Source organism: Sciurus carolinensis, chromosome 9 (genome assembly GCF_902686445.1).
Source record: "Sciurus carolinensis chromosome 9, mSciCar1.2, whole genome shotgun sequence".
Classification (NCBI taxonomy): Eukaryota; Metazoa; Chordata; class Mammalia; order Rodentia; family Sciuridae; genus Sciurus; species Sciurus carolinensis.
The window spans coordinates 141,003,283-141,026,515 of NC_062221.1; the positions used below are offsets into that span (position 1 = coordinate 141,003,283).

Here is a 23,233-nt window from a genome sequence, read left to right on the forward strand (position 1 = left end):
GTGAAATGGCAGAGCAATGAAATTACAGGCAAAGTAACAGAATTATGGCAGAGTTATCTCCTTTTTCAGAGCTCTGAAAATTAATCAAAATACTACAACAATCTAAAGAACATTCATCCAAGAAAAAAATGCTGTCCCCTGGCAGTCGCGAATGCTGGCGTGCTGGACCAGGAACACACCTTGGACTCCACACCTTGGACTCGCGGCGCCAGCTGAACGAAGCCTGACCCGAGGCCTCCGTGTAGAGTCCATTGATCTGGAACACCAGAGAGGCAGATCCACGGAGACTGAAGGCAGATGGCCAGTTCCTGGGGTAGTGGTGGGGAACGGGCTTGAGGGGTCTTACTGGGGGTAATGGTCTTACTGGGGGTAATGAGAATCTTCTGGAACTGATTTACGATGACAAATACACCACTCGGCAAATTCATCAAAAATTATTGATTTGCACTTGTGAACAGGGTGAATTTTATGTCATGTAAAATATACCTCAATAGTCCTGCTTAAATATAAAGCTGAGTATCGTCTTTCCAGGCTCCCAGTGTAAAAGAGACAGCACCTGGAATTCAGGACCCTAGGGAACGCCGCAGACTCTCAGTCGAGTCCCTCAGAGTCATGTTGCAGGAGCGAGAAAGCCTGGTGGACATACACCTGTCCCTGGTTGCAAAGGTGATCTGTGCCTATAGAACCAATTACCAGATACCAGTAAGTCCTTTAAACAGGAAGATTACATCACAGAGCTTCTATAACCCTTCAAACGCAGCGTCCAGCATTTAACCAAAGACCACCAGGCACACCAAGAGCTAGGGCCACATGACAACATGGTGCTGATGGTGGTACTGGAGGGGATGAGCTATTGTTATGGGCACAACTTAAGAACAGACCGATCACCACTGAGAAGTCCAAATTTGAGAGTCTTTATTAAGCCTGGCTGGCTGTCTCACACAATGCCCAAAAAAATGGCTATTGGGGGAACAGCCCCGACCACAGGGTTGTAGGGGTTCTTATACCAAAAATCACATCAATCATAAGTGTCTGTTGCTATGATTCGAAATTACAAACTAACATCATGAGATCATCGACAGAGGGAGAAGTGGGTCAGAATGACCCTTACCTAGGCACACACTAAAGAAGGGTACTAACATCCACACAATCACTGTTCACATGGTACATTGTTTAGGAGCAATAGGGATCAAAAGAGAGCAATTCTTTACTACATAGAGTTGTCATTGTACATTATTAAACATGTCACACCAAGTAACTGATGAAGGGCACAGAGGTGGGGTGTTCCCATGGGAGAAGCTTATTTCCTACATAACATGGAGTGTCAGAGCAGAATGGAGTCCTGTTCAGTCATTTCCCTTAGAGTCTGGCCTGTGACATTCCCATGGAGCCAGATCTGCCAGCCCATCAGACTATCAGAGAAGGATGGGCCTCCTTGACACGGGTTTTGTGTGTTTTTGCCATGGTACCTTTGGAGTTGCCGTCCCTTTGAGAATCTGATTGAGTCAGTGGGCCCTGTTCCTGAGAAGAGGCAAGGTTCTGCCAGCTCTGGGGGCGCGGCACTGCCCTCAGGTAGGCACTCCACAAGGACCTGGGGCTGCCTCCTGGCATTCCAACCTCCCGGACGGGCAGGCAGCCCTGGAGAGCCTGCTGTGCGCCCTGAGCTGGCGCAGGACGAGGGTGCCCAGGTACGTCCTGGGTTCCGTGCAGCAGAGCTGGTGAGCGCGGAGCTCTGGCTGAAGCACGAGCATCTGGAGACTTCTGCGACCCAGGTGCAACCTGCTGTACTCAGGTGGTGGGGGGAACATCCGGGACGCCCACTCCTCCTCCTGCCTCCATCCTCCTCCACGAGCCCCACGCTCCTCTCTGACCACCCTGTGACACAGCATCCCTCAGCCTGGGAGGCCTCATGCGGGGCTGCCATCAGCAGAAATGCCTACCATGTCCTTGGTCAGACGTTCAGAAAGTGAAGAAGCCCAGCACCATGTGGGGCCGGGCTCTGACCTGTGTCTGCGAAGCACTCCAGGCCCTGTGGCCCTGTGGCTCTCACCCACCAGCATCTGCCCCCAACCTCCCTGCGCCCTGGCGTCCTCACCCCCTGGGCCCGGAGCACCTGGTCCCTGTCCTGGAATCCACAGGAGACTGAGAGCTGTCCATGCCGAGTTCTTAGAGAGCTCTGTGGTTGTTGAAAATTAAAAGACAGACATGCAGGCACTCAGCTGCCCAAGAGCCTGGCGTGGCGGCCCAGGTAGACGGCTTGAGGAACAAGGCCCGCGCTCGCCCCAGCGCTGCACACGGCCACCCAGAGCCCGCCTGTGTGGCTGCCGCGTGGCGGCTTTCACCACACTCTCGTGTTTTCTGAGCTTCCCCTGGAGGTTGAGAGCGGCCGGCGCAGGGGAGAAGTCACTGCCGACTGCTTGGGTGAGCAAAAGAGGCCCAGAGACCTCGGGAAGCGTCCCGGGCATCACCAAGGAGGACAGCCAGGAGGACGCCACCACCCACACCCCGGCAGCTGGTCCACAGGGTCCTCCTGGGAATGCGGGTCAGCGGGGTGGACGTCCTCACTGGTCCTGCAGGGCCAGCATACCAGCCGTTCCCTCGTGGCCGAGCAACTCTCCTTTCAGTGACCCGCCCGTCTCCCAGGCCCTGCTGCGCCACCTCCCCACAGATGGGATCCAAACCGCAGAAGAGGCAGGTCCTGACACCCAGCACCAGCACCCCGCTGGACACAGATCGGCAATGACCACGGGGCACCCTGAGTGTCTGGGGCAACCTTGCTGGGCCCTAGGGGGGCCGTGCCCAGAGGTATGGGACCCACGGTGTAGACGGAGCCGTCAGGGCCTGCAGGACAGGGGTCCTGAGCCAGCTGGTGGAGGCAGGGTGCCCAAGCTCAGGGAAGGTGAGCAAGCACCCACTGCAGCCTTCCAGGTGACCTGGAGGTGACGAGGACCTCAGAGCCCACCCAGGCACAGGCCGGAGGGAGGGCCCCTCCTCCCCAGAGGCAGTAGCAGCCGAAGGCGGCCTCAGTACGCTCGCGGACCCTCATGCATGGGGGTGCCCAGGCCATGTGTGGAGTGAGGTCCGCTGCGCACCTCCACCCCTCATGCCACCCCGGTCAGCAGGCAGGACACAGAGAGCAAGCCTCAGGTCCCACTCCGTGGCTGACCCTGGACCCGGGTCCCAGACTGTGGTGCAGGGCCCTGGGACTCCTTGGCTCAGCCCCCTCAGGGTCACAGTGCCAGGCACGGCCTGCAGAGACAGGGACTCCAGGCAGGCCCCATGCTCGGGCAGCGCAGGGAGAGTGCAGTGTCCTCCACGGCAGGACGGGCCAGGAGAGGACCAGGAGCTGCACTCTGGTGTGTGGAACCCAGGGCTCCCTGGGGAGAGCTGCTGGCTTGGCTGCCGCCGCCATTGCCACTGGAAAGAAATGGAAACAGTGCAGGCGCCGGGCACAGCCAAGCGGGCAGGAGCTGTGGGGCCAGCCAGGCCCAGCCAGAGGCGGACCCTCCCTTCGGTGGGTGCCGAGAGCACCGCCTCCCCTCAGCCCTTGGGACGCGGCCCCTGTGAGGAGGGTGCCTACCCAGCCGGGGCCCAGGCGAGGCGTTTCCTGGTCCCACCCCCACAGCCAGCACCCCACCGTCCAAGCAGTCCCCTTAGGCCCCGCCAGAGCCTGCCTACAGTGGGCAGGGGGTGGGCAGGGATGCAAGCTGCACCGTCTGCCGCGCTCTGGAGTCCTGTCCTGCTGTGACTGACCCCTGGCCCTGGAGTCCTGTCCTGCTGTGGCTGACCCCTGGCCCTGGAGTCCTGTCCTGCTGTGGCTGACCCCTGGCCCTGGAGTCCTGTCCTGCCGTGACTGACCCCTGGCTCTGGAGTCCTGTCCTGCTGTGGCTGACCCCTGGCCCTGGAGTCCTGTCCTGCCGTGGTCGACCCCTGGCCCTGGAGTCCGGTCCTGCTGTGGCTGACCCCTGGCCCTGGAGTCTGGTCCTGCTGTGGCTGACCCCTGGCCCTGGAGTCCTGTCCTGCTGTGGCTGACCCCTGGCCCTGGAGTCTGGTCCTGCTGTGGTCGACCCCTGGCCCTGGAGTCCTGTCCTGCCGTGACTGACCCCTGGCCCTGGAGTCCTGTCCTGCCGTGACTGACCCCTGGCCCTGGAGTCCGGTCCTGCCGTGACTGACCCCTGGCCCTGGAGTCCGGTCCTGCCGTGACTGACCCCTGGCCCTGGAGTCCGGTCCTGCCGTGACTGACCCCTGGCCCTGGAGTCCGGTCCTGCCGTGACTGACCCCTGGCCCTGGAGTCCTGTCCTGCCGTGACTGACCCCTGGCCCTGGAGTCCGGTCCTGCCGTGGCTGACCCCTGGCCCTGGAGTCCGGTCCTGCCGTGGCTGACCCCTGGCCCTGGAGTCCTGTCCTGCCGTGACTGACCCCTGGCCCTGGAGTCCGGTCCTGCCGTGACTGACCCCTGGCCCTGGAGTCCGGTCCTGCCGTGGCTGACCCCTGGCCCTGGAGTCCTGTCCTGCCGTGACTGACCCCTGGCCCTGGAGTCCGGTCCTGCCGTGATTGACCCCTGGCCCTGGAGTCTGGTCCTGCTGTGGTCGACCCCTGGCCCTGGAGTCCGGTCCTGCCGTGGCTGACCCCTGGCCCTGGAGTCCTGTCCTGCTGTGGCCTGACCCCTGGAACCTGACACCTCCTGGGGTTCAGGCCCTGCGTCCCCGGGCACCTGCCTCACAGGCCCCCAGCCCATCCCCACCTTCCGCAGCACCAGCTGCAGGGTGAGCATCACTTCCTGTGAGGTCCAGGAGGTCCACGGTTCACTTCCTGTGAGGTCCAGGTGGTCCACGGTTCACTTCCTGTGAGGTCCAGGTGGTCCACGGTTCACTTCCTGTGAGGTCCAGGTGGTCCACGGTTCACCAGACTCCTTCAGCACAGGGTGGAGTCAGCAGGACCCTGCGGTTGCTGTGGTCAGCACTGGTGTCCCTCCCAGGGAATGCAGACCATCCCCACTCCTCACTGGAGGGCCCGGGAGGCCAGGGCCCACCAACATCGGGTCCGTCCACGGTGGCAGCGCTGCCTCACGCTGCCCAGGCCACGCCAGGCCTGCACCCGTCTGTCCTCTCTGCGAGCGCCAGGCCAGGGAGCCAAGCAGGCCCTGAGGTGTGGGGCCACCTCCAGGGTTTCCTCTGTGGCCTGGAGCAGTTCCAGGGTCCCAAGGCTTCCTATGCAGGAAGCTGGGTCCAGGGCACCAGGGCTGGGGACAGTGGTGGACCTTCACCAGGGGGAGCTGGCGGAGGCCCTGGAGCTGTGGGGGCCTTGGGGCCCTGGGCCTCCTATTTGCCCTCTCCTTTCCACCCGCCATGGACCTCGCCAGAGGCTGAAGCAACAGGACTACCAAGCCTTGACCACTGGCCTCCAAAACTGGAGCTAAACAAGTCTGTTCACAGAGCAGCCGCCTCGAGGGTGCGACTGATGCTTCCACTGTCCTGGGCAGGAAGCGGCTGTGTCAAGGCTTCCCCTGGGCTTTCCCACCACATCTGCTCCCCAGCAGGCCTGGAACCCAACCACCAAGTACGTGGATTGCAATCACATACTTAGTGGCCAGGGAAATGACCACCGAGTGGCCTGCTGGCCCAGGCGAACTGCGTGACCAGCACTTCCGCCAGGACTCTTATTACTAACCTGTCAATCTCCTCTCTAACAGGGGGACACCTTACCTCCCCAGGATCAGTGTTGGCTCAGAGCCCTGCCCAGTTTTCCTCAGAATCTCCTGATGCTTCCTTCCTCCTAGCACCCAGCCTTCAGAGCAAACAGCTGCAGCGATTCTCGCTTGTCCGTCTGGTCTGTCTCTGGACGGCCATCGTGATCTGATCCCAGGGTGCTCCCCAGCTCTGCAGGCACAGCCATCTCTCACAGTCCCCTTGGCCTGTGACCTCCTTCCTCCCTGATCAGGCCCAGCAGCCCCCACCCCGGGTCACCCCTGGCAGCCAGGAGAAGTGGGCAGCCTCTGACGGGCGCCTGTCCTGCAGGGGAAGGCCCCGCAGCATGCAGCACAGAGGAAGTGCTGGCTTGGGGGCAGGGTGGTGCCCACAGAGCCACATGCTCAGGCCTTCGCTGATGCACAGCCCATGTGTCGGGGTCCCGGCCGTCAACCAGCAGCCTTGGCAGAGCTTGCAGAGCACCCGGAGCCCCAGGTCCCCTCTGCTGTCTCCAGGAGGAGGTGGGATTTCCTGTCAGCTGCCAAAGCAGGCCTGGGCCTTTTGCTCAGGGGCAGGGCTACTGCTCCGGCTCCGCCTGGGCTCTCCCCCACACCCAGGCCTGCACGTGCACACACTCACACTCAGATGCACACGGCCACAGGAGCACACTCACGCTCGGGTGCAGACACACCACACACCTTGATGCGCACGCTCACACGACACTCCTCTGCACGCTGCGCCCTCTCCTTCAACCCCTGCTGGCTCCAGCTCTCCCCACACCCTCCAGAGGCACAGGGTCAGGGGCGGCAGCAGCTCGCCCTGCCTGAGGGGGTGGCATGGGTGGTCCTGATGGACTGGGCACAGACAAGGGGCTGCAGAGGATCCAGTCAGGGCCCCAGGTTCTGGGAACTGAGAGCAGGTGGGCTGCAGGCTCCTGTGCTGGGGCAGGGACACTCTGCCCACTCCTGGACACAGGCGTGGGCATGTCAGGATGGCTCCCAGCGGCACGTCCCTCCACACGCTGAGATGCTGCTCCCAGCACTGCTGAGTGTGCGGAGGACCCCGCCCTTGGCCACCTCACCATCTGGCCAGATGAGACACCAAAGAGAGGACTGGGCCTCGGCTGGCAGGCAGAAGCTGGGGGACACCCGACCAGGAGCTGGGGCCTTGCCCCCGGAGGGACGGGCTACTCAAGAGGTTTGCAAAACTGCTCGCTGGAACCTGGGGTCTCACTGCCCAGCTGCCTGGTCCCCTCAAGGATTGCCCTGAATTCAGCCCACCCAGAGCCCAGGGTCCTCCTGCCACTCCTGCCCCATACCCCTAAGGAGTAGCCTGGCCCTGGGGGACCAGGCTCCTGGGTGGGGAGCTTGGGATCCAGGTCACAGCCTGCTGACCTGTTTTACCAGAAACCCTTCCTCATCCTCTGGGCTCAGGTGGGGACACAGCACCCCTGGTGCCTTCTTGCAGGAAAGGGGTGACATCGCCAACACCTCCAGCCTTGCCCACCTGGAACACCAAAGAGACCTGTTCTGGCTGTCCTGACCTCATGTCCCATTCCTCCTCCTCCCCATCTCCTCCTCCTCCTCCTCCCCATCTCTCCTCCTCCTCCTCCCCGTCTCTCCTCCTCCCCATCTCCTCCTCCTCCCCATCTCTCCTCCTCCCCATCTCCTCCTCCTCCTCCTCCCCATCTCTCCTCCTCCCCATCTCCTCCTCCTCCCCATCTCTCCTCCTCCCCATCTCCTCCTCCTCCTCCTCCCCACCTCTCCTCCTCCTCCTCCTCCCCATCTCTCCTCCTCCTCCCCATCTCTCCTCCTCCTCCCCATCTCTCCTCCTCCCCATCTCCTCCTCCTCCCCATCTCTCCTCCTGCCCCATCTCTCCTCCTCCCCATCTCTCCTCCTGCCCATCTCCTCCTCCTCCCCATCTCCTCCTCCTCCCCATCTCTCCTCCTGCCCCATCTCTCCTCCTCCCCATCTCTCCTCCTGCCATCTCCTCCTCCTCCCATCTCTCCTCCTCCCCATCTCTCCTCCTCCCCATCTCTCCTCCTGCCCATCTCTCCTCCTGCCCCATCTCCTCCTCCTGCCCCATCTCCTCCTCCTCCACACCTCTCCTCCTGCCCATCTCTCCTCCTCCCCATCTCCTCCTCCTCCCCATCTCTCCTCCTCCCCATCTCTCCTCCTCCCCATCTCCTCCTCCTCCCCATCTCTCCTCCTCCCCATCTCCTTCTCCTCCCCATCTCTCCTCCTCCCCATCTCCTCCTGCCCATCTCCTCCTCCTCCCCATCTCCTTCTCCTGCCTGTCTCCTCCTGCGCCATCTCCTCCTCTCCCTCCCTCCTGCCCATCTCCTCCTCCTCCCCATCTCTCCTCCTCCCCATCTCCTCCTCCTGCCCATCTCCTCCTCCTCCCCATCTCCTTCTCCTGCCTGTCTCCTCCTGCGCCATCTCCTCCTCTCCCTCCCTCCTGCCCATCTCCTCCTCCTCCCCATCTCCTCCTCCTCCCTATCTCTCCTCCTGCCCCATCTCTCCTCCTCCCCATCTCTCCTCCTGCCCCATATCTCCTCCTGCCCCATCTCCTCCTCCTCCCCATCTCTCCTCCTCCTGCCCGTCTCCTCCTGCCCCATCTCCTCTCCTCCATATCTCTCCTCCTGCCCATCTCTCCTCCTCCCCATCTCCCTCCCTCCTGCCCCTTCTCCTCCTCTCCCTCCCTCCTGCCCCATCTCCTCCTCCTCCATATCTCTCCTCCTGCCCCATCTCTCCTCCTCCCCATCTCTCCTCCTGCCCCATATCTCCTCCTGCCCCATCTCTCCTCCTCCCCATCTCTCCTCCTCCCCATCTCTCCTCCTCCTGCCCGTCTCCTCCTGCCCCATCTCCTCCTCCTCCTCCATATCTCTCCTCCTGCCCATCTCTCCTCCTCCCCATCTCTCCTCCTCCTGCCTGTCTCCTCCTGCGCCATCTCCTCCTCTCCCTCCCTCCTGCCCCTTCTCCTCCTCTCCCTCCCTCCTGCCCCTTCTCCTCCTCTCCCTCCCTCCTGCCCCTTCTCCTCCTCTCCCTCCCTCCTGCCTCAGTCCTTCTCTTACTCCCCGCTCCAGCCCTTGCCTTCCTCCGGCTCACTGGGGACTCCCTTGTCCCCCTGCAGGGGACCCCGCCCGTCCATCCACGGGGCCGCAGCGCCTCCCAGTGGCCGCCTGTCCGGAGAGCACTGGTGGGCGGGTGAGGGATAAAGTGGGCGGCCCCACGGCCCATCCCGCGGCCCCTCCCTCGGTCCCCTCCCTCCCTCCTGCCCACTCGGCTCCTGCGTCTGGGGTGGTCAGGACCTGGAGCCTCCTCGGCCTTGTCCAGCCAGGTAAGTGCAGCAGCCGTCGGGCTGGACCGGCCGTCGGGTGTCCAGCACAGGCGCGGCAGACTGTCCACGAGGCACCGGCCGGCCTCCGGTCTCCCCACCAGGCCTGGGCAGTGAGACCCTGCAGGCGCCCGCTGGGCCTCTGCCCCGCAGCGCGGGTTCTCAGAGCAGACGCCAGACGCCCTCCTGGCCAGGGTGTGCTGCAGGTCGCCCATCCCTGCCTGGAGAAGGTGGGAGGCCGGAGCCCACACTGCCCCGTGGAGAGACCCCCTGACTTGGACCTGGACACAGGCCCCGGGTGCTGGCCGCTTAGGCAGCGCGGGAGGAGGCTTCCCCTGCTGGAAGGGCCCTGGGGAGCCCCTGGGCAGCGCAGGGAGGCGCGTCCTGCAGTGTGGAGGGGAGCAGGGCAGAAACGCCCTGTCAGAGAGCCCGCGACGCTTCTCCCTGCCCCACGGTGCGCTCAGGACTGAGAGGGCTGAGGAGAGGCACGGGGTGTTGGGGCTCGCACCCGGGACTGGGGCGACGGCCTCAGAGACAGGGGCCAGCCTGGCTGGGGCTCACGCGGGGACACCAGGCAGTGTTCTTGGAAGGACCAGGCCCCAAACAGAAGGCTGGAGACCCTTGGATTTCCCTGTTCTCCAGCTCTGGCTCGGAGGAGCCTCACATTCAGCCTGAAAACAGAGCTGGGGTTCATGCCTGCCTTCTTGCACAAGGCCGGAGGCCGACAGGCCTGGGGCGCCGGGAGAGAAGACGCGGGCTGCCTGTGGGGGACAGGGTGTGGTCCCGGGCCAGGGCCCCTGGGTGAGAGTGACACCAAGTTTTCCAGGCCAGACTGGAGGTGCCGAGCTCCGGGCAGCGTGTCCCTCTGCAGGGTGTGTGGGCCTTGGAAAGCGAGCGAGCCACCCACCGGCCCTGAGGCTGCCACCATCTGCTGATGCGGGGGGTGGGGAGGGAGCCGCCGCGGGCCTGGGGGAGGTGAGGAGGCGGTGCGGTGAGGAAGGCAGCGCCCAGGGGTCCAGGCTCAGGTCACCCGGAGGAGCGCGGGCTCCGTCAGCTGGGACGCTGCTGCCGGCAGCTCCGTGTGGAGACCCACCTGGAGGCTCTCAGGGGCCATGCGGGGGCCACAGCAGCAGAGGGCCCACAGGGGCAACTCCCAGAGCCCCCGGGGAGAAGACTGGCCGGCACCCAGAAGGGGCTGGGGTTTTAGAGGCCCCACCTCCTGGAGGGGCCTCCATTTTCTCATCTCAGAGCAAGGTCAGGCTTGAGAGTGCCCGCGTTTCTTGCCCAGTAGGGTTGCTGGGCAGTCCTCCAGACGCACAGGCTGGGTGCGCAGCTGCAGACACGGCCATGAAGCGGGGAAGCAGCGCTTGTGATTGTTTTAGGAAGACACAAATATTTAGACTTCCTTTTACACAGCCTCCACGTCCGCGAGCGGGCCCTCTGGGGCCTCTTTTGCACGTTCACGCAATGCGGGGGACCCTGGCGTAGGCACGCCTGGACCCGCAGGGCCCGGGGTGCTGCTCCTCAGCAGGCCGGGAGCCCCGCCCCATCCCAGGACACCTGGGATCAGGCCGTGTTACAAACAGCACTCTGCGCGGGCGGCCTGGGGACCAACACCAGGCGAGCCAGGCTCGGCCTCACAGAGGCTGCAGCGAGCTGGGCAGGGGGAGCCCTGCAGGGTCTGCCCAGTGTCGAGGCTCCCCAGCCGGTCGCCAGAGGCCCGTGAGAGGTGGAGCAGGGCCTGGCGACGTGTGGAGGCGAGGGCTCTTGCCTGTGTGGCGCCCCTCGGGGAGGAGAGCGCGGCGGGTCTGCTGTGCACGCCTTGGGGTTTTGTGCCGCGCAGCGTTATCTGACCACCGGCATCTGTCTTCTTGTCACTTGCCTGGTTGTGATTCCCCTGTTCCCAGAGTGCTTTTGTACTTTTTGCTGATTTATAGGACACACACACACACGCCACCTTCTTTTTTTATTTCCATTGTTTTGTTTTTGTAGATGGACGCAGTACCTTCATTTTATTTATTCACTTTTATGCTACAAGTGCTCCACCACGAGCCCCAGCCCCAGCCCGCCATCTTTATTGTGGTGAAGTTTACATGGTATAAAACTTACTGTGTACGGTTTGGTGGCGTCACCTACATCCCTAGTGCCGGGCACCCACCCCTGGAGCCCACTAAACAAGGAGTCCCGGGCAGCCCCGTCCTCCCCTGGGGCTCCATGAGCTGACCAGTCCAGGCGAGTCTGGGGCAGCGTCGTCAGACCAGTCCTGTGCCTGGGTCTCTCGCTTAGTGTGAGGTCCTCAGGTTCATCCCTGCTTCCTTCCTCTTTAAAACAAGCCTCCCGGCCATCGCTGGCTCATTTCTCCCTCACCTGTGACTGGACAGCCGGGCTGCCCCAGGCTCTCACTGGAGACCCTGCCTGCCGTGCTCCTGGACACGCCCAGTGGCGCTGGTGGGGCTCTGGCCGCCTTGGCCGCTGTCCTCTGATTTCTTTCCCTGGGGACGCCTCGCGGGCCCGGCTTCGGCCTGCGTTTCCTGGTGGCGGTAAGTCTCCTTCTCGCCTGCCCGTTGGCCAGGGTACGCGGGTGGGCCCTTCTCCCAGGAGCTGCTGTTCCAGTCCTTGGGCTGCTTTCCAATCAGACCGCTGGCGGCCTTGTTGGGTCTCAGGAGTCCTTGCGTGTCCGGATCCTGACCTTTAACCTTTATGAAATACACAGATGCGGTGCCGCCACGCGTTCTCGGGTTCCCTGACGCCCTGTCCGTGGCGGCTCGCGATGCGAGCATCTTATTTTCGTGAGGTCGGGGCTGGTAGTGCTTTTGCAGCCTGTGCCCTTGTCAGACCCGGCAAGTCACCGCAAAGCCAGGGCTGAAGGTCACCCCGTGTTTCCTCGGGCTCAGAGGTTCCGGGTGTGTCCCGCGCAGGTCCCAGGCCTGCGTCCAGCATTGCGTCTGCGGCGTCAGGTGACTGGTGTTTCCTCAGCTGGTGAGATGACGCTCCCCACCAACCCTGCTTGGCACGTTGTTGAGAATCACCTCGCATGCCTGCGAGCGTTCATCTCTGGGCCCTCGGCTCCTGCCAGGCCTGCGTGTCCCACCTCTGCCTGTGCCACCGTCACCTGCTGCGGACCGTAGCTTTGCAGTGAGTGTTGGAGTTGGAAAGTGGGGTCCTCCAGCTGTGTTCATTTTCAAGCTGGTGTGGCTCTTCGGGTCCTTGGGTTCCATGTGGATTTTAGGATGGCTTGCTGTTTGTCTGCTTGCTTGGTGTTGGTACTGGGGATTAGACCCAGGGGCACTTAACCACTGAGCCACAGCCCAGCCCTTTTTATTTTTTATTTTGAGGCTGGGTCTCACTAAGTTCCTTAGGGCCTTGATAAGTTGCTGGGGCTGGCTTTTAACTTGTGATCCTCATGCCTCAGCCTCCTGAGTCTCTGCAATTATAGCTGAAAAAAAGAGAAGACTCCACTAAAATCATGAAGGGAAGCGGTGACAGGAATTGGCTGAGATGGCAGTGCGCATGGCCGTCCATCCACAGGTGGACGAGGGCGGGCTGCCAATTAACACTCTTAAGTCTTCTGATTCACGGACACAGAGCATCCGGCCTTCGTTTATGCCTTCTATGATTTCTTTCAGAAATGTTTTCTAGTTTTCGTTGCACAAGTCTTTCGCTCCCAGTTTTAATTTCTAAGTAGTTTATTCTTTTTGATGCAGTAGTAAATGTTTTCTTAATTTCATTTCTGTTCATTGTTAGTGTACAGAAATGCAACGGAAGTTTGTGTTGACTTTGTATCTTGCTACTTGGTGGGACTTTTATTAGCTAAGTGGTATTTTTGTGGAATTTTTAGGGTTTTCTACACGTACAATCGTTGCATCAGCAAAGAGATTGTTAGACTTCTTCCTTTCTGACTTGAATGTCCTTTTTTGCTTTTTTGCTCCATCACTGTGGCGAGGACTTTCAGAACCATGTTGGAGAGGAGTGGTGAGGCAGGCACCCCTGCCTCCCGGCCGCCCTGCCTCGCGGCCGCCCTGCCTCCCAGCCGCCCTGCCTCTCGGCTAACCTTAGACAGGAAGATTTCGTTTTCACCCTTGGGGTGCGGCTCACCATGGGTTTTCATATATGACTTTTATTACATTGGTCAGTTTCCTTCTGCTCTTAGTTGGTTGAGTTTATCTTTTAATCGGGGAAGGGAACAGATTTGTCCGACCCTGTCTGTGTCAGCTGAGATGGGCGTGTGAGCTCTGGGCCCTTCGCTCTGTTATGGTCTTGACGCTGCTGTGCCCCAAGCTGTCGAGCCGTCCTTGCATTCCAGGGTGACTCGCAGCTGGTCGTGGTGCAGAACCCTTCCCATGTGTTGTGGAATCGGCCTGTGCATTCTGCGGAGGTGGCAGGGTCCCTGGACCTGCCTTGGCTTTGGTGTCAAGGTGACGCTGGCCAGAGCGAGTCAGGGAGCTTCCCTCCTCCCCAGGTCCTGTGAAGTGCCAGGGACAGACGGCGGTTCTTCTGCAGACGCTTGGTGGATTCACAGGGAGGCTGGGGCCTGGGGTCTGCCTTGTTGGGAGGTTACTGCTGAGTCACTCTCATTACTGGTTTTAGGTCTGTTCAGATTTTCTGTTCTTTGGGTTTTAGTCTTGGTAGCGTTGAGGTTTCTAGGAGTCCCTCCATTTCATCTAGGTTTTCCAGTTGCTGGGTAAGACCGCTCTTGGTGCCCTCCTGAGGCCATCCTGTCTCCACGTAAGTGGTGCTGGAGTCGCTGCCGACCTCCACAAGCTTAGGAAGTGGAGTCCTCTCTTCTCTTCAGTCTATCCAGCTAAAAGTGTGTCGCTTTTGTTGATTTTTTTCAAAGAGCCAGCTTTTGGTCTAATTGAATTTCTCTATTATCTTTATATTTTGTGTATCTCTGCTCTGATCTTTACTATTTTCTGCTCCCTGTGATTTCAGTTCACGCTTCCTGTCCCTTGCTGTAAAGCCAGGTGCTGATCTGAGGTCCCTCCTGGTTTCGGTGTGCACACTTGTAACTTTAGCACAACTTTCACCATGCACCTAACTCCCGGTGACGCTGGTTTTCATCTTCACGTAGCTCTGGACATTTCCCTTGTGATGTCTTCTTGATACACCGGCTGTTCAAGAGTGTGTCATGTGATTTCCACACGTGTGCCTTCTCTGGTCTCCTTCTGACTGCACGCCTGGGGGTCTGGAAGGCACTCTCTAGAATGTCCACCTTTCCCATCTCCTGATGTAGCCCCCGTTGTCCCACCTCCCCCTCACCACTGCAAGTCCCCTCCCTCTGCCCAAGTGACTCCAGGGTGTTTCAAAGTCTGGAACCATCTTCCGCTCCATGTTTCTGTTTCTCCTTCTGGAAGCCATGCACTGAAGACACGCACATTCAAAAGCAGCCACACATATGGAGGAAATCAGAAACCTTCACACACGAGTTCGATCAGTAGAGTTCGATCAGTAGTGGGAGCAGAGAGTGGACCCCAGAGAGCCCTGAGCAGCCCCACCGCCGCCGCCGGCCTAGTTACCATCACACCCCGGGAGGAGGAGGAGCCGCAGCGCCGCAGCCGGCCCCAGTCACCATCACCGCAACCATGAGCGTGGCGAGGCCGAGACCCAGCAGCCACCCGCCGCCCCCGCCCTCAGCGCTGCCGACACCGAGCCCTGCACCACGGCAGCGGCGCAGGGAGCGGCGGCCCGGGCAGCCTTACATCGGCGGCGCCTGCCTGTGGGGACAAGAAGGTCATCACAACAAAGGTTTTGGGAACAGTAAAATGGTTCAGTGTGAGACACGGATATGGTTTCATCAACAGGAAGATGTATTTGAACACCAGACTGCCATAAAGAAGAATAACCCCAGGAAGTACCTTCGCAGTAGGAGATGGAGAGACTGTGGAGTTTGATGTTGTTGAAGGAGAAAAGGGTGCGGAGGCAGCAACATGACAGGCCCTGGTGGAGTCCAGTTCAAGGCAGTAAATACGCAGCAGACGAACCATTATCGACGCTACCCACGTCGAAGGGTCCTCCACGCAATTACCAGCAGAATTATCAGAACAGTGAGAGTGGGGAAAAGAATGAGGGATCGGAGAGCGCTCCGAAGGCCAGGCCCAACAACGCCGCCCTACCGCAGGCGAAGGTTCCCACCTTACTACATGCGGAGACCCTATGGGCGTCGACCACAGTATTCCAACCCTCCTGAGCAGGGAGAAGTGATGGAGGTGCTGACAACCAGGGTGCAGGAGAACAAGGTAGACCGTGAGACAGAATATGTATCTGGGCTATAGCCTACGATTCCGCAGGGCCCTCCTGGCCAAAGACAGCCTAGAGAGGATGGCAATGAAGAGGATAAGGAAAACCAAGGAGCTGAGACCCAAGGTCAGCAGCCACCTCAACGTCGGTACCGCTGCAACTTCAATTACCAGCGCAGACGCCCAGAAAACCCTAAACCACAAGATGGCAAAGAGACAAAACAGCCGATCCACCAGCTGAGAATTCGTCCGCTCCCGAGGCTGAGCAGGGCGGGCTGAGTAAATGCCGGCTTACCATCTCTACCATCGTCCGGTTTAGACATCCCACAAGAAGAAGTGAATATGAAATTCCAGCAATAAGAAATGAACAAAAGATTGGAGCTGAAGACCTTAAATGCTTGCTTTTCCCCCGTTGACCAGATACTAGAACTATCTGCATTATCTATGCAGCATGGAGTTTTTATTATTTTTACCTAAAGATGTCTCTTTTTGGTAATGGCAAACGTGTTTTTTTAAAAAGCCTGGTTTTTCTCAATACATCTTTAAAGGTTTTTAAATTGTTTCATATCTGGTCAAGTTGAGATTTTTAAGAACTTCATTTTTAATTTGTAATAAAAGTTTACAACTTGATTTTTTCAAAAAAGTGAACAAACTGCAAGCACCTGTTAATAAAGGTCTTAAATAATTAAAAAAAAAAAAAAAAGAAAGAAAACTTCACACACGCCCCAGGGAGGGTGGGGCCCGGGGCAGACCTGAGAAGACCTTACATCTGCACTCCAGGCTGATTCTTGGCACAGAGCAGCCTTCAACAATCAAAGACCAAAAGGCAAAAAGCAGTGAGTACTGGGAAAGGGAAGAGCCTGGTGTCCAGGGTACTATGTTCCTGGATTCAAAGGCCCAACTGTCAACAAAGGATGGCCAACACTCAAAGGAAGTCAACAAACCCCAGAAACTGTAACAAAGGCTCGATGGTGGATCTACTAGACAAAGACTTTAAAACAACTGTCTTAAAGAGTTCAAGGAATATGTGAAAAAGTTGAGAAAACTATATATGAACAGAATCAAGATATCAGTGAAGAGCCTGAAAACCTATAAAGAAACCAAAAGGCAGCTCTGGAGCTGAAAAGTCCAGCTGAAATTAAAGGTCACCGGAGGGGTCAAAGGCAGATTTCAGCAGAAAGGAGGAGGAATCGATGAACTTGAAAACAGAACAAGGGGAAATTGCCTAGTCTGAGGAACAGAAAGAAGAAAGGTTGGAGAAAAGGGAGCAGAGCCACAGGGACCCGTGCTAACCATAAGGAGGATCAGTGTGCACACTGCAAAAGTCCCGTAGGAAGAGGGAGAAGAGGGGCCACAAATGTGAAGAAGTAATGGCTGAGAGAAAATGGCATGGGTTTGAGGACCGACATGATCACAGACACCCGAGAAGCTCAGTGGCGCCAAGCAGGACGCACCCAGAGACCCACCTGGGACACACTGCAGTTGAACTCAAAAGACTGAGAATTTTGATGGCAGCAGGACAGGATGGCTCATGACATGCAAAGGACCCTCCCTAGTGTCGCCAGATGTCTTAGGACAGGTCAGAGGCCAGTCAGCCATGAGCCAACACATCCAAAGTGCTGAAGTAAATCCCTGTCACCAAGAAGCCCACATGAAGCACAGCACCCTCCAGAGGTGAGGGGGTTTAAGGTGCCTTCAGATCCTCCACACCAGGCTCACAGCAGGAAGTGAAGGGATGCTACGCAGGGAGGCACATGTGGACATGGGGACCTGCGAGGCCAGGACACGGCCATGGTGAAGGCTGGGGACTGATGGCAGCCGGTTTTCTGCGCGCCCTAGGAGACTGATGGTTCTAAATGAAAATGACGTCACTCCAACAGCTAGTATTGCAACCTTGGTCTGTAATTCCACATTTTACTTGCTAAGTACTTTAAGAAACAAATGCACTAAAAATACGAGTAGTTTTGGCAGGATACACAGTCAGCCTCCACATCTTGGGTTCCACACCCACATATTTAATCAACAGCAGATTGAAAATATCTCAAAAAAATTACGTCTCTTCTGAATATTGCAGGGTTCCCCGAGGTCGTTGCGCCCACAGCGCAGCCTAGCGGCTGTTGGCAGTGTGCTGCCGGTCAGGCGAGTGCCGGTGCTGCAGAGTAGAGCTGGCTGGAGCACAGGGAGGGCGCCCGTCACCTGATCGCGCACACCCCTAGGAGGGCCCGGAGCGCGGGCTTGGCATCCACAGCAGGTCCCAGGCCACCCCCAACCCAGAGGGGCGACTCTGCAAGATGTAATTTTGTGATGTCACAGTTGAAAGGGATGGGGACAAAGCCAATAAAGAAGCAGAGCTTTTGTATGTTACTGAGGTCCAGCTGGTATAAGTTTAGCATTTTAACTTTAGGACGTTAAATGTAATCCCCATGGTAACCACGAGGAAAATAAACAATCGATAAATGTGAAGGCAATGAGGAAAGGATCTAAATGTTTCATGCCGCAGTCAGTTAAACACATAGGAAGACAGCAGTGCAGAAAATCGGGGCAAAGAGCTGTAAGGTGTGTAGAAAATAAATGCAAGTGAAAAAGCCCTTCTTTATCAGTAATTACTTTAAATTTCTGAAGCGGATTAAACTCTCCAATTAAAAGGCAGATTGGCAAAGCGGACTTTAAAAACCGTGATCCAGCCTTACCCTGTACCCGAGACTCGCTTTAGATCCGAGACACAGGGTGGACGGGAAGCATGGGGAGGGGTACTTCATGCGAATGGCAGCAGAAAGCAAGTCAAAGCCGACCCCAGCGGGAAGAACAGGAGGGCCTGAGGGTTCCCGCAGCAGGAAGACCCACCTCGCACAGAGGCTGGCACCCACCAACTCTATCCACACGGGGATGGGGACGCGCACGTGGGGAGCCCGGCTGGAGCCCCCCTGCTGGGCTCCGACCTTGGCCACCAGCCAGCCCCTGGGCAGCCCCTGCAGTGGGCCTGGTTCCTCCTCCTGGGCGGGGAGAGCCCCTCTCCACGGGCCCACGCCTGACCAGTGTGAGGGGATGGGTCTCGGGAGTCAGGGGATCTGAGGATCCCTCCCATGGTCTCGTCCCTTCTGTTTTCCCAAGAGACGGTCCTGCACTGCACGAAGAGCTCACCTGGACTTGGCTGGTGCCCCGGGAGACCAAATGCCTTGTGTCCCGCATGGGAGAGTCCTGCCTGCTCCCTCTGCTGCAGGCCGGGAGTCCCCTCGGGCTGTGTTCCCTGTGCCCAGCAGGGTGGGGTCTGTGGGCTGTCCTACCAGCAAGGAAACCTAAAGCTGTGTCTGGGAACTTTGACTAAAATCACACTCGGTTGTAGGTTCGCTTAGAAATAACTGATTGGGGGTCAGGGGAGTGAACCCAGGGATGCTTAACCACTGAGCTACATACCCCCAGCCTCCTAAGTTTTGTCTGGAGATGGGGTCTTCCTAAGTGGCCCAGGCTGGCCTCAGACTTGGTCCACCTGCCTTGGCCTTCCTAGTTGCTGGGATCAGAGGCGCACTCCAGCACACCCAACCGGGTGGAAATACCTGATTTTCTTAATACCTGCTTAAGATATTTGGGTAATTTTTTATCCAAAGGCCAGATTCTGCTTCCCAGGGCACTTCTCGGGGCGGGGCTCCTCGTCCCAGCCTGGACGCTCTAGGCTGCTCCTTGGCGTGAAGCTGCTCCTCCTCATCAGCCTAGGCAGCTTGTCCTGCCGCGTTTTCTACTGCTTGCTACTGGCGGGAGCAGATCAGCTTCTGGACCCGCGGTTTCTTCGGGTGGGGAACTCGGGGAGCTGGGCTGGGTGTTCTGGCTGGGGGTCTCACAGGCGGTGCAGTTGTGTGGGGACCTGTGCTCCAGGTCTCCCTCTGTGGCTGCTGGCTGAGATCCAGGTCCCAGGCGCCCGTGACGGCAGCCTCGAGAGACAGCCAGACCATGGCTTCCACGGCCAGCCTGGAGGCCCAGGCCATGGTCTGCTCTGCTGGCCTCTCAGGCAGCGTGACAGCACCCAGCCTCAGTGCCGCCGGGTTCTTCGTAGGGGTGTCCTATGCCTGGCTGTCCTTGCTGTCCCCAATCTCTGTCACACTCGAGAGGTGGCTCCCAGGCTCCCTGCAGGAGGTTCTGCCCACCTGGCAGTGCCCTCCTGGCCCTGGGCAGGACCTGTGGCCCCCCTGCAGCTACCCCACCGGCTTCCCTGGGCATCCGTCCCTCGCTGTCTTGCCGGTCTCTGCCCCGGGCCCTGGGCCTCCTGACCCTTCCCTGAGCTCCGGCCAATGGCTCCTTTCTCGCCATATTTGGTAGCAAGTCTGTTCTCTCAGGCTCTACTCTTCTGCTAGGGCCGTCTAACGCCAAGCTGGAAGGGGCTCTCCGGCCTCGGAGCTTCCCTGACTTGAGCTGGGAGACCCTCCAGGGCCCTCGCATCCCTGCCCACACCTCTCGCCCCTGTTTGTGCCTCTTCTCCAGCCGTCTCCTGTGGTGTGGGGGGCCAAGGGCTGCGGGCAGCTGGACAGCCTGGCCACGGCCCCTCACCGTGTCCCCCACCCTCCCCTCCAGCGCGGCTGGGGGTGGCTCTGCTGGAGCCCGGGTCGGCCCACCCACACGGAGGGAGGGGCAACACGAGCCCCTGGGCCTGGGCAGCCCACACTCCCACCTTCAGAGCCTCTGACTCCCTTGGTGGACGCCAGATGGAGCACAGGCCTCTCCGCAGCGCCTTGTCCAACCAGTGTTTCAAAGGGAGTCCTAGTGCCTGTCCAGTCTGGTGCTCTGGGGATCCCCAGGCCAGCAGGACAGCGGGGCCGGCTCTGGCCATCCGGAGCTCAAGCCAAGCTGCAGGACACCGGGAGGATACTCTGGGAGGGGACAGCATTCTGGGTTCAGGACCCCAGCTGTTAGGTGCCTACAGACCGCCAGACTAGCACGGCCACATTAAACGGTCATCATGTCGGAGCAGAAGGACTCCAGGGCACTTGTGGGGCTGGCAGCACCTGCCCAGCAAAGCAAGCATGCTCCGCCTGCCTCCTGCTTCCAGGACAGCCCTAGCGTTCGGGCAGGAAGGCTGGCCTCTGGGGTTTGGATCCTGCTCACATGGACCTGTCCACCTCCGTGCCTGGCTCCAGAGGGCAAGGAGGGGTCTCCCACATCCACATCCCACCCAGACCTGAGCCTGGATGCTCCCACTGAAGGTCTGCAGCCCACAGGCAGTGGGGGAGGCACAGCTGCCTAGCCCAGGCCCGGGCGCCCACGTGGGCCAGGAGCAGGCCCCTGCCCCCTGGAGGTACTGGCCAGGGGTGTGTGCCCAGCACACTGGGGCCAAGGCACCCCCTGCACAGCCCTTCTCCTGTTGCAGGACCTCAGGGCCCACGCCACTGCCACGATGCTCCAGGGCCCCTTCTCTGCGCTCCTGCTCGGGGGGCTCCTGGGGGCCCTGCATGCCCAGCAGCAGGAGGTCATCTCGCCGGACACCTCCACTTCTGAGCGAAACAACAACTGCCCAGGTACTGGGGACGGCCGGGCCCGGGGCACGGGGGCAAGCGGGGTGCTGGCGGGCGGGGGCAGCCTCTGCCGGCTGGTCTGACGGCCCCGCTCCCCAGAGAAGGCCGACTGCCCCGTCCACGTGTACTTCGTGCTGGACACCTCGGAGAGCGTGGCCATGCAGTCCCCGACGGACAGCCTGCTCTACCACATGCAGCAGTTCGTGCCGCAGTTCATCAGCCAGCTGCAGGACTGAGCTCTACCTGGACCAGGTGGCCCTGAGCTGGCGCTACGGCGGCCTGCACTTCTCCGACCAGGTGGAGGTGTTCAGCCCGCCGGGCAGCGACAGGGCCTCCTTCACCAAGAGCCTGCAGAACATCCGCTCCTTCCGCCGGGGCACCTTCACCGACTGTGCGCTGGCCAACATGACCCAGGAGATCCGGCAGCACGTGGGCCGCGGCGTGGTCAACTTCGCCGTGGTCATCACCGACGGCCACGTCACGGGCAGCCCGTGTGGGGGCATCAAGCTGCAGGCCGAGCGGGCCCGCGAGGAGGGCATCCGGCTCTTCGCCGTGGCCCCCAACAGGAACCTGAACGAGCAGGGCCTGCGGGACCTCGCCAGCACCCCCCACGAGCTCTACCGCAACAACTACGCCACCATGCGGCCCGACTCCACCGAGATCGACCAGGACACCATCAACCGCATCATCAAGGTCATGGTGAGCGGCAGCCACAGCCCAGCCCTGCGGTGACCCTCTGCGGGAGGCCTGGTAGGGCGGCCCGCAGTCTCCGCCTGCTCGGGCTCGGCCGGCGCCTCCCAGGCTGCGCTCACCAGCCCTCTCTGTCTTTTCTGCAGAAACACGAAGCCTACGGAGAGGTGAGTGGCGCTTTCCAGCCCCGCCAGCCCTGGCCGCTCTGCCGCCTGGGCCTCTGAGGCTGTGGACCCAGCAGGGAGGACCACCCCTGCCGCCCCTGGCTCTCGGCACAGGATGGAACTCTTCTCTGTGGGCCACAGACGCTGGACCTGGGGAGGACGCCAGGCCCAGCCCAGGCCGCTTCGGCCCCACTGAGCACAGTCAGTGTGGAGGTCGCGCCCTGACCGGCAGGCTGTGTCCAGCCCAGCCTGGGGCCTGAGCCACCTGCCCGGCAAGAGCAGGGCAGGCAGCAGTGTGCCCGGCTGGGCCTGGAGCCGTGAGCGGTTATGTGGCCTCAGCTCCAGCTCCCAGGAAAGGGGAGCCGGCCCCTGAAGTCACCACCGCCCCCAGAGCAGCTGCCAGCACAGCGGTGTGAACGTTGTGCAAACAGTGCCCAGCCAGTGCCCACTGCTCTGCCAAGCCGTCACTACCCATCCCTGCTGAACTCAGCCTCACTTTCCCAACGCTTCCCTGGAGGGCCTCTCTGAAAGCCAGCCTCGGCCCCCTGGACCGTGTGTCCGCCCCTTCATCCTGGCCCAGTGGTCCCCAGGCACCTTGGGGGCTCCTCCAAGCATCCCGGGCGGTTTGTCCCACCCTGACCACAGTCCCCCACCTTCTCGTTCCAGTGCTACAAGGTGAGCTGTCTGGAGATCCCTGGGCCACCCGGCCCCAAGGGCTACCGCGGACAGAAGGTGAGCTGCCCTGAAGGCCTGCGGGCCCCTCTGCCGGGAAGCCCGACCTGTCTGAAAGTCCACCTTGAGGCTGGCCATGCTATACGGTCTCAACACTTCCAACCTGGAAAAGCTGGATTTAGGATTGTGTCCCCTTGCCGTGAAATGGCATTTTGAGACAAGTAGGAACTTCTTAAAAACTATTGAGGTACGCTGTTAAAATACTTGTGCAAGTAGGAAAGCTCCCCTGGACAGGTGGCCCTCAGCGGACCACACCCTGACCTCCCAGGGCTGCCGCGGCTCACGAGCTGGGGGCCAGGGGAGTCTTCCCTTCGCTGCCCCGGCTCCTGACCACAGAGGCGTGCAGGTCAGCCCTCCTGCCTCACTGCCAGAGCGAAGCCGCAGCTCCCATCAGCCCAAAGCCATAGAAAGGCAGAGGGGAACTTCGGCAGGATGAGAAGGGCATCTGAGGGACTCGGGGACACCGTCCCACAGCACAGAGGGGTCCAGTGACACACGTCCAGGTGGTGGCTCCTGCCTCGCCCCTGCCTCCTGCCCTGGCTTCTCCCAGTCAGCCAGGAGTGAACTTGCCACCAGGAGAGCCTCGGCCACCAGGGGGCAGCAGCCGGGTCCTGACGGGTGGGAGCTGGGGACCAGAGCTGGCATGGCCTGTGGCTGGGAGCCCTGCCGGTCTTCCCCCCACCTGTGCTGCGGCCCTGATTCTCGCCTCTCCTCTGCTCTTTGCCCTTGAGTTGGGGCGCATATTGATGACTGGATGCCGCCCCTAAGTTCTACGTTGTGTGATTAGATTTTGAGTCCAAGGGACCGTGACCTCTGTTGGTCTGGAGCCGCGGAGTCCTGCTGCATGCCACCCTCTGAATTGATCCCAGAGCAACTGGCTTACTAAG

The 23,233-nt window shown here is 60.2% G+C and overlaps 1 protein-coding gene and 1 pseudogene across 1 annotated transcript in view; both read left to right on the top strand.

The window, feature by feature from the left end:
- The first annotated feature begins 612 nt into the window (after nucleotides 1–612).
- LOC124993778 (Y-box-binding protein 1-like) lies at nucleotides 613–18,582 on the top strand (annotated as a pseudogene).
- Nucleotides 8,865–23,233, top strand: part of Col6a2 (collagen type VI alpha 2 chain) — a 32,004-nt gene continuing 17,635 nt past the window's right edge. Inside the window, 6 exon segments of the mRNA XM_047563270.1 lie at nucleotides 8,865–9,026; nucleotides 20,616–20,763; nucleotides 20,860–20,993; nucleotides 20,995–21,459; nucleotides 21,597–21,617; nucleotides 22,281–22,346. Of these exon segments, the coding sequence (XP_047419226.1) occupies nucleotides 20,643–20,763; nucleotides 20,860–20,993; nucleotides 20,995–21,459; nucleotides 21,597–21,617; nucleotides 22,281–22,346 (807 nt within the window). The 5' untranslated portion in view covers nucleotides 8,865–9,026; nucleotides 20,616–20,642.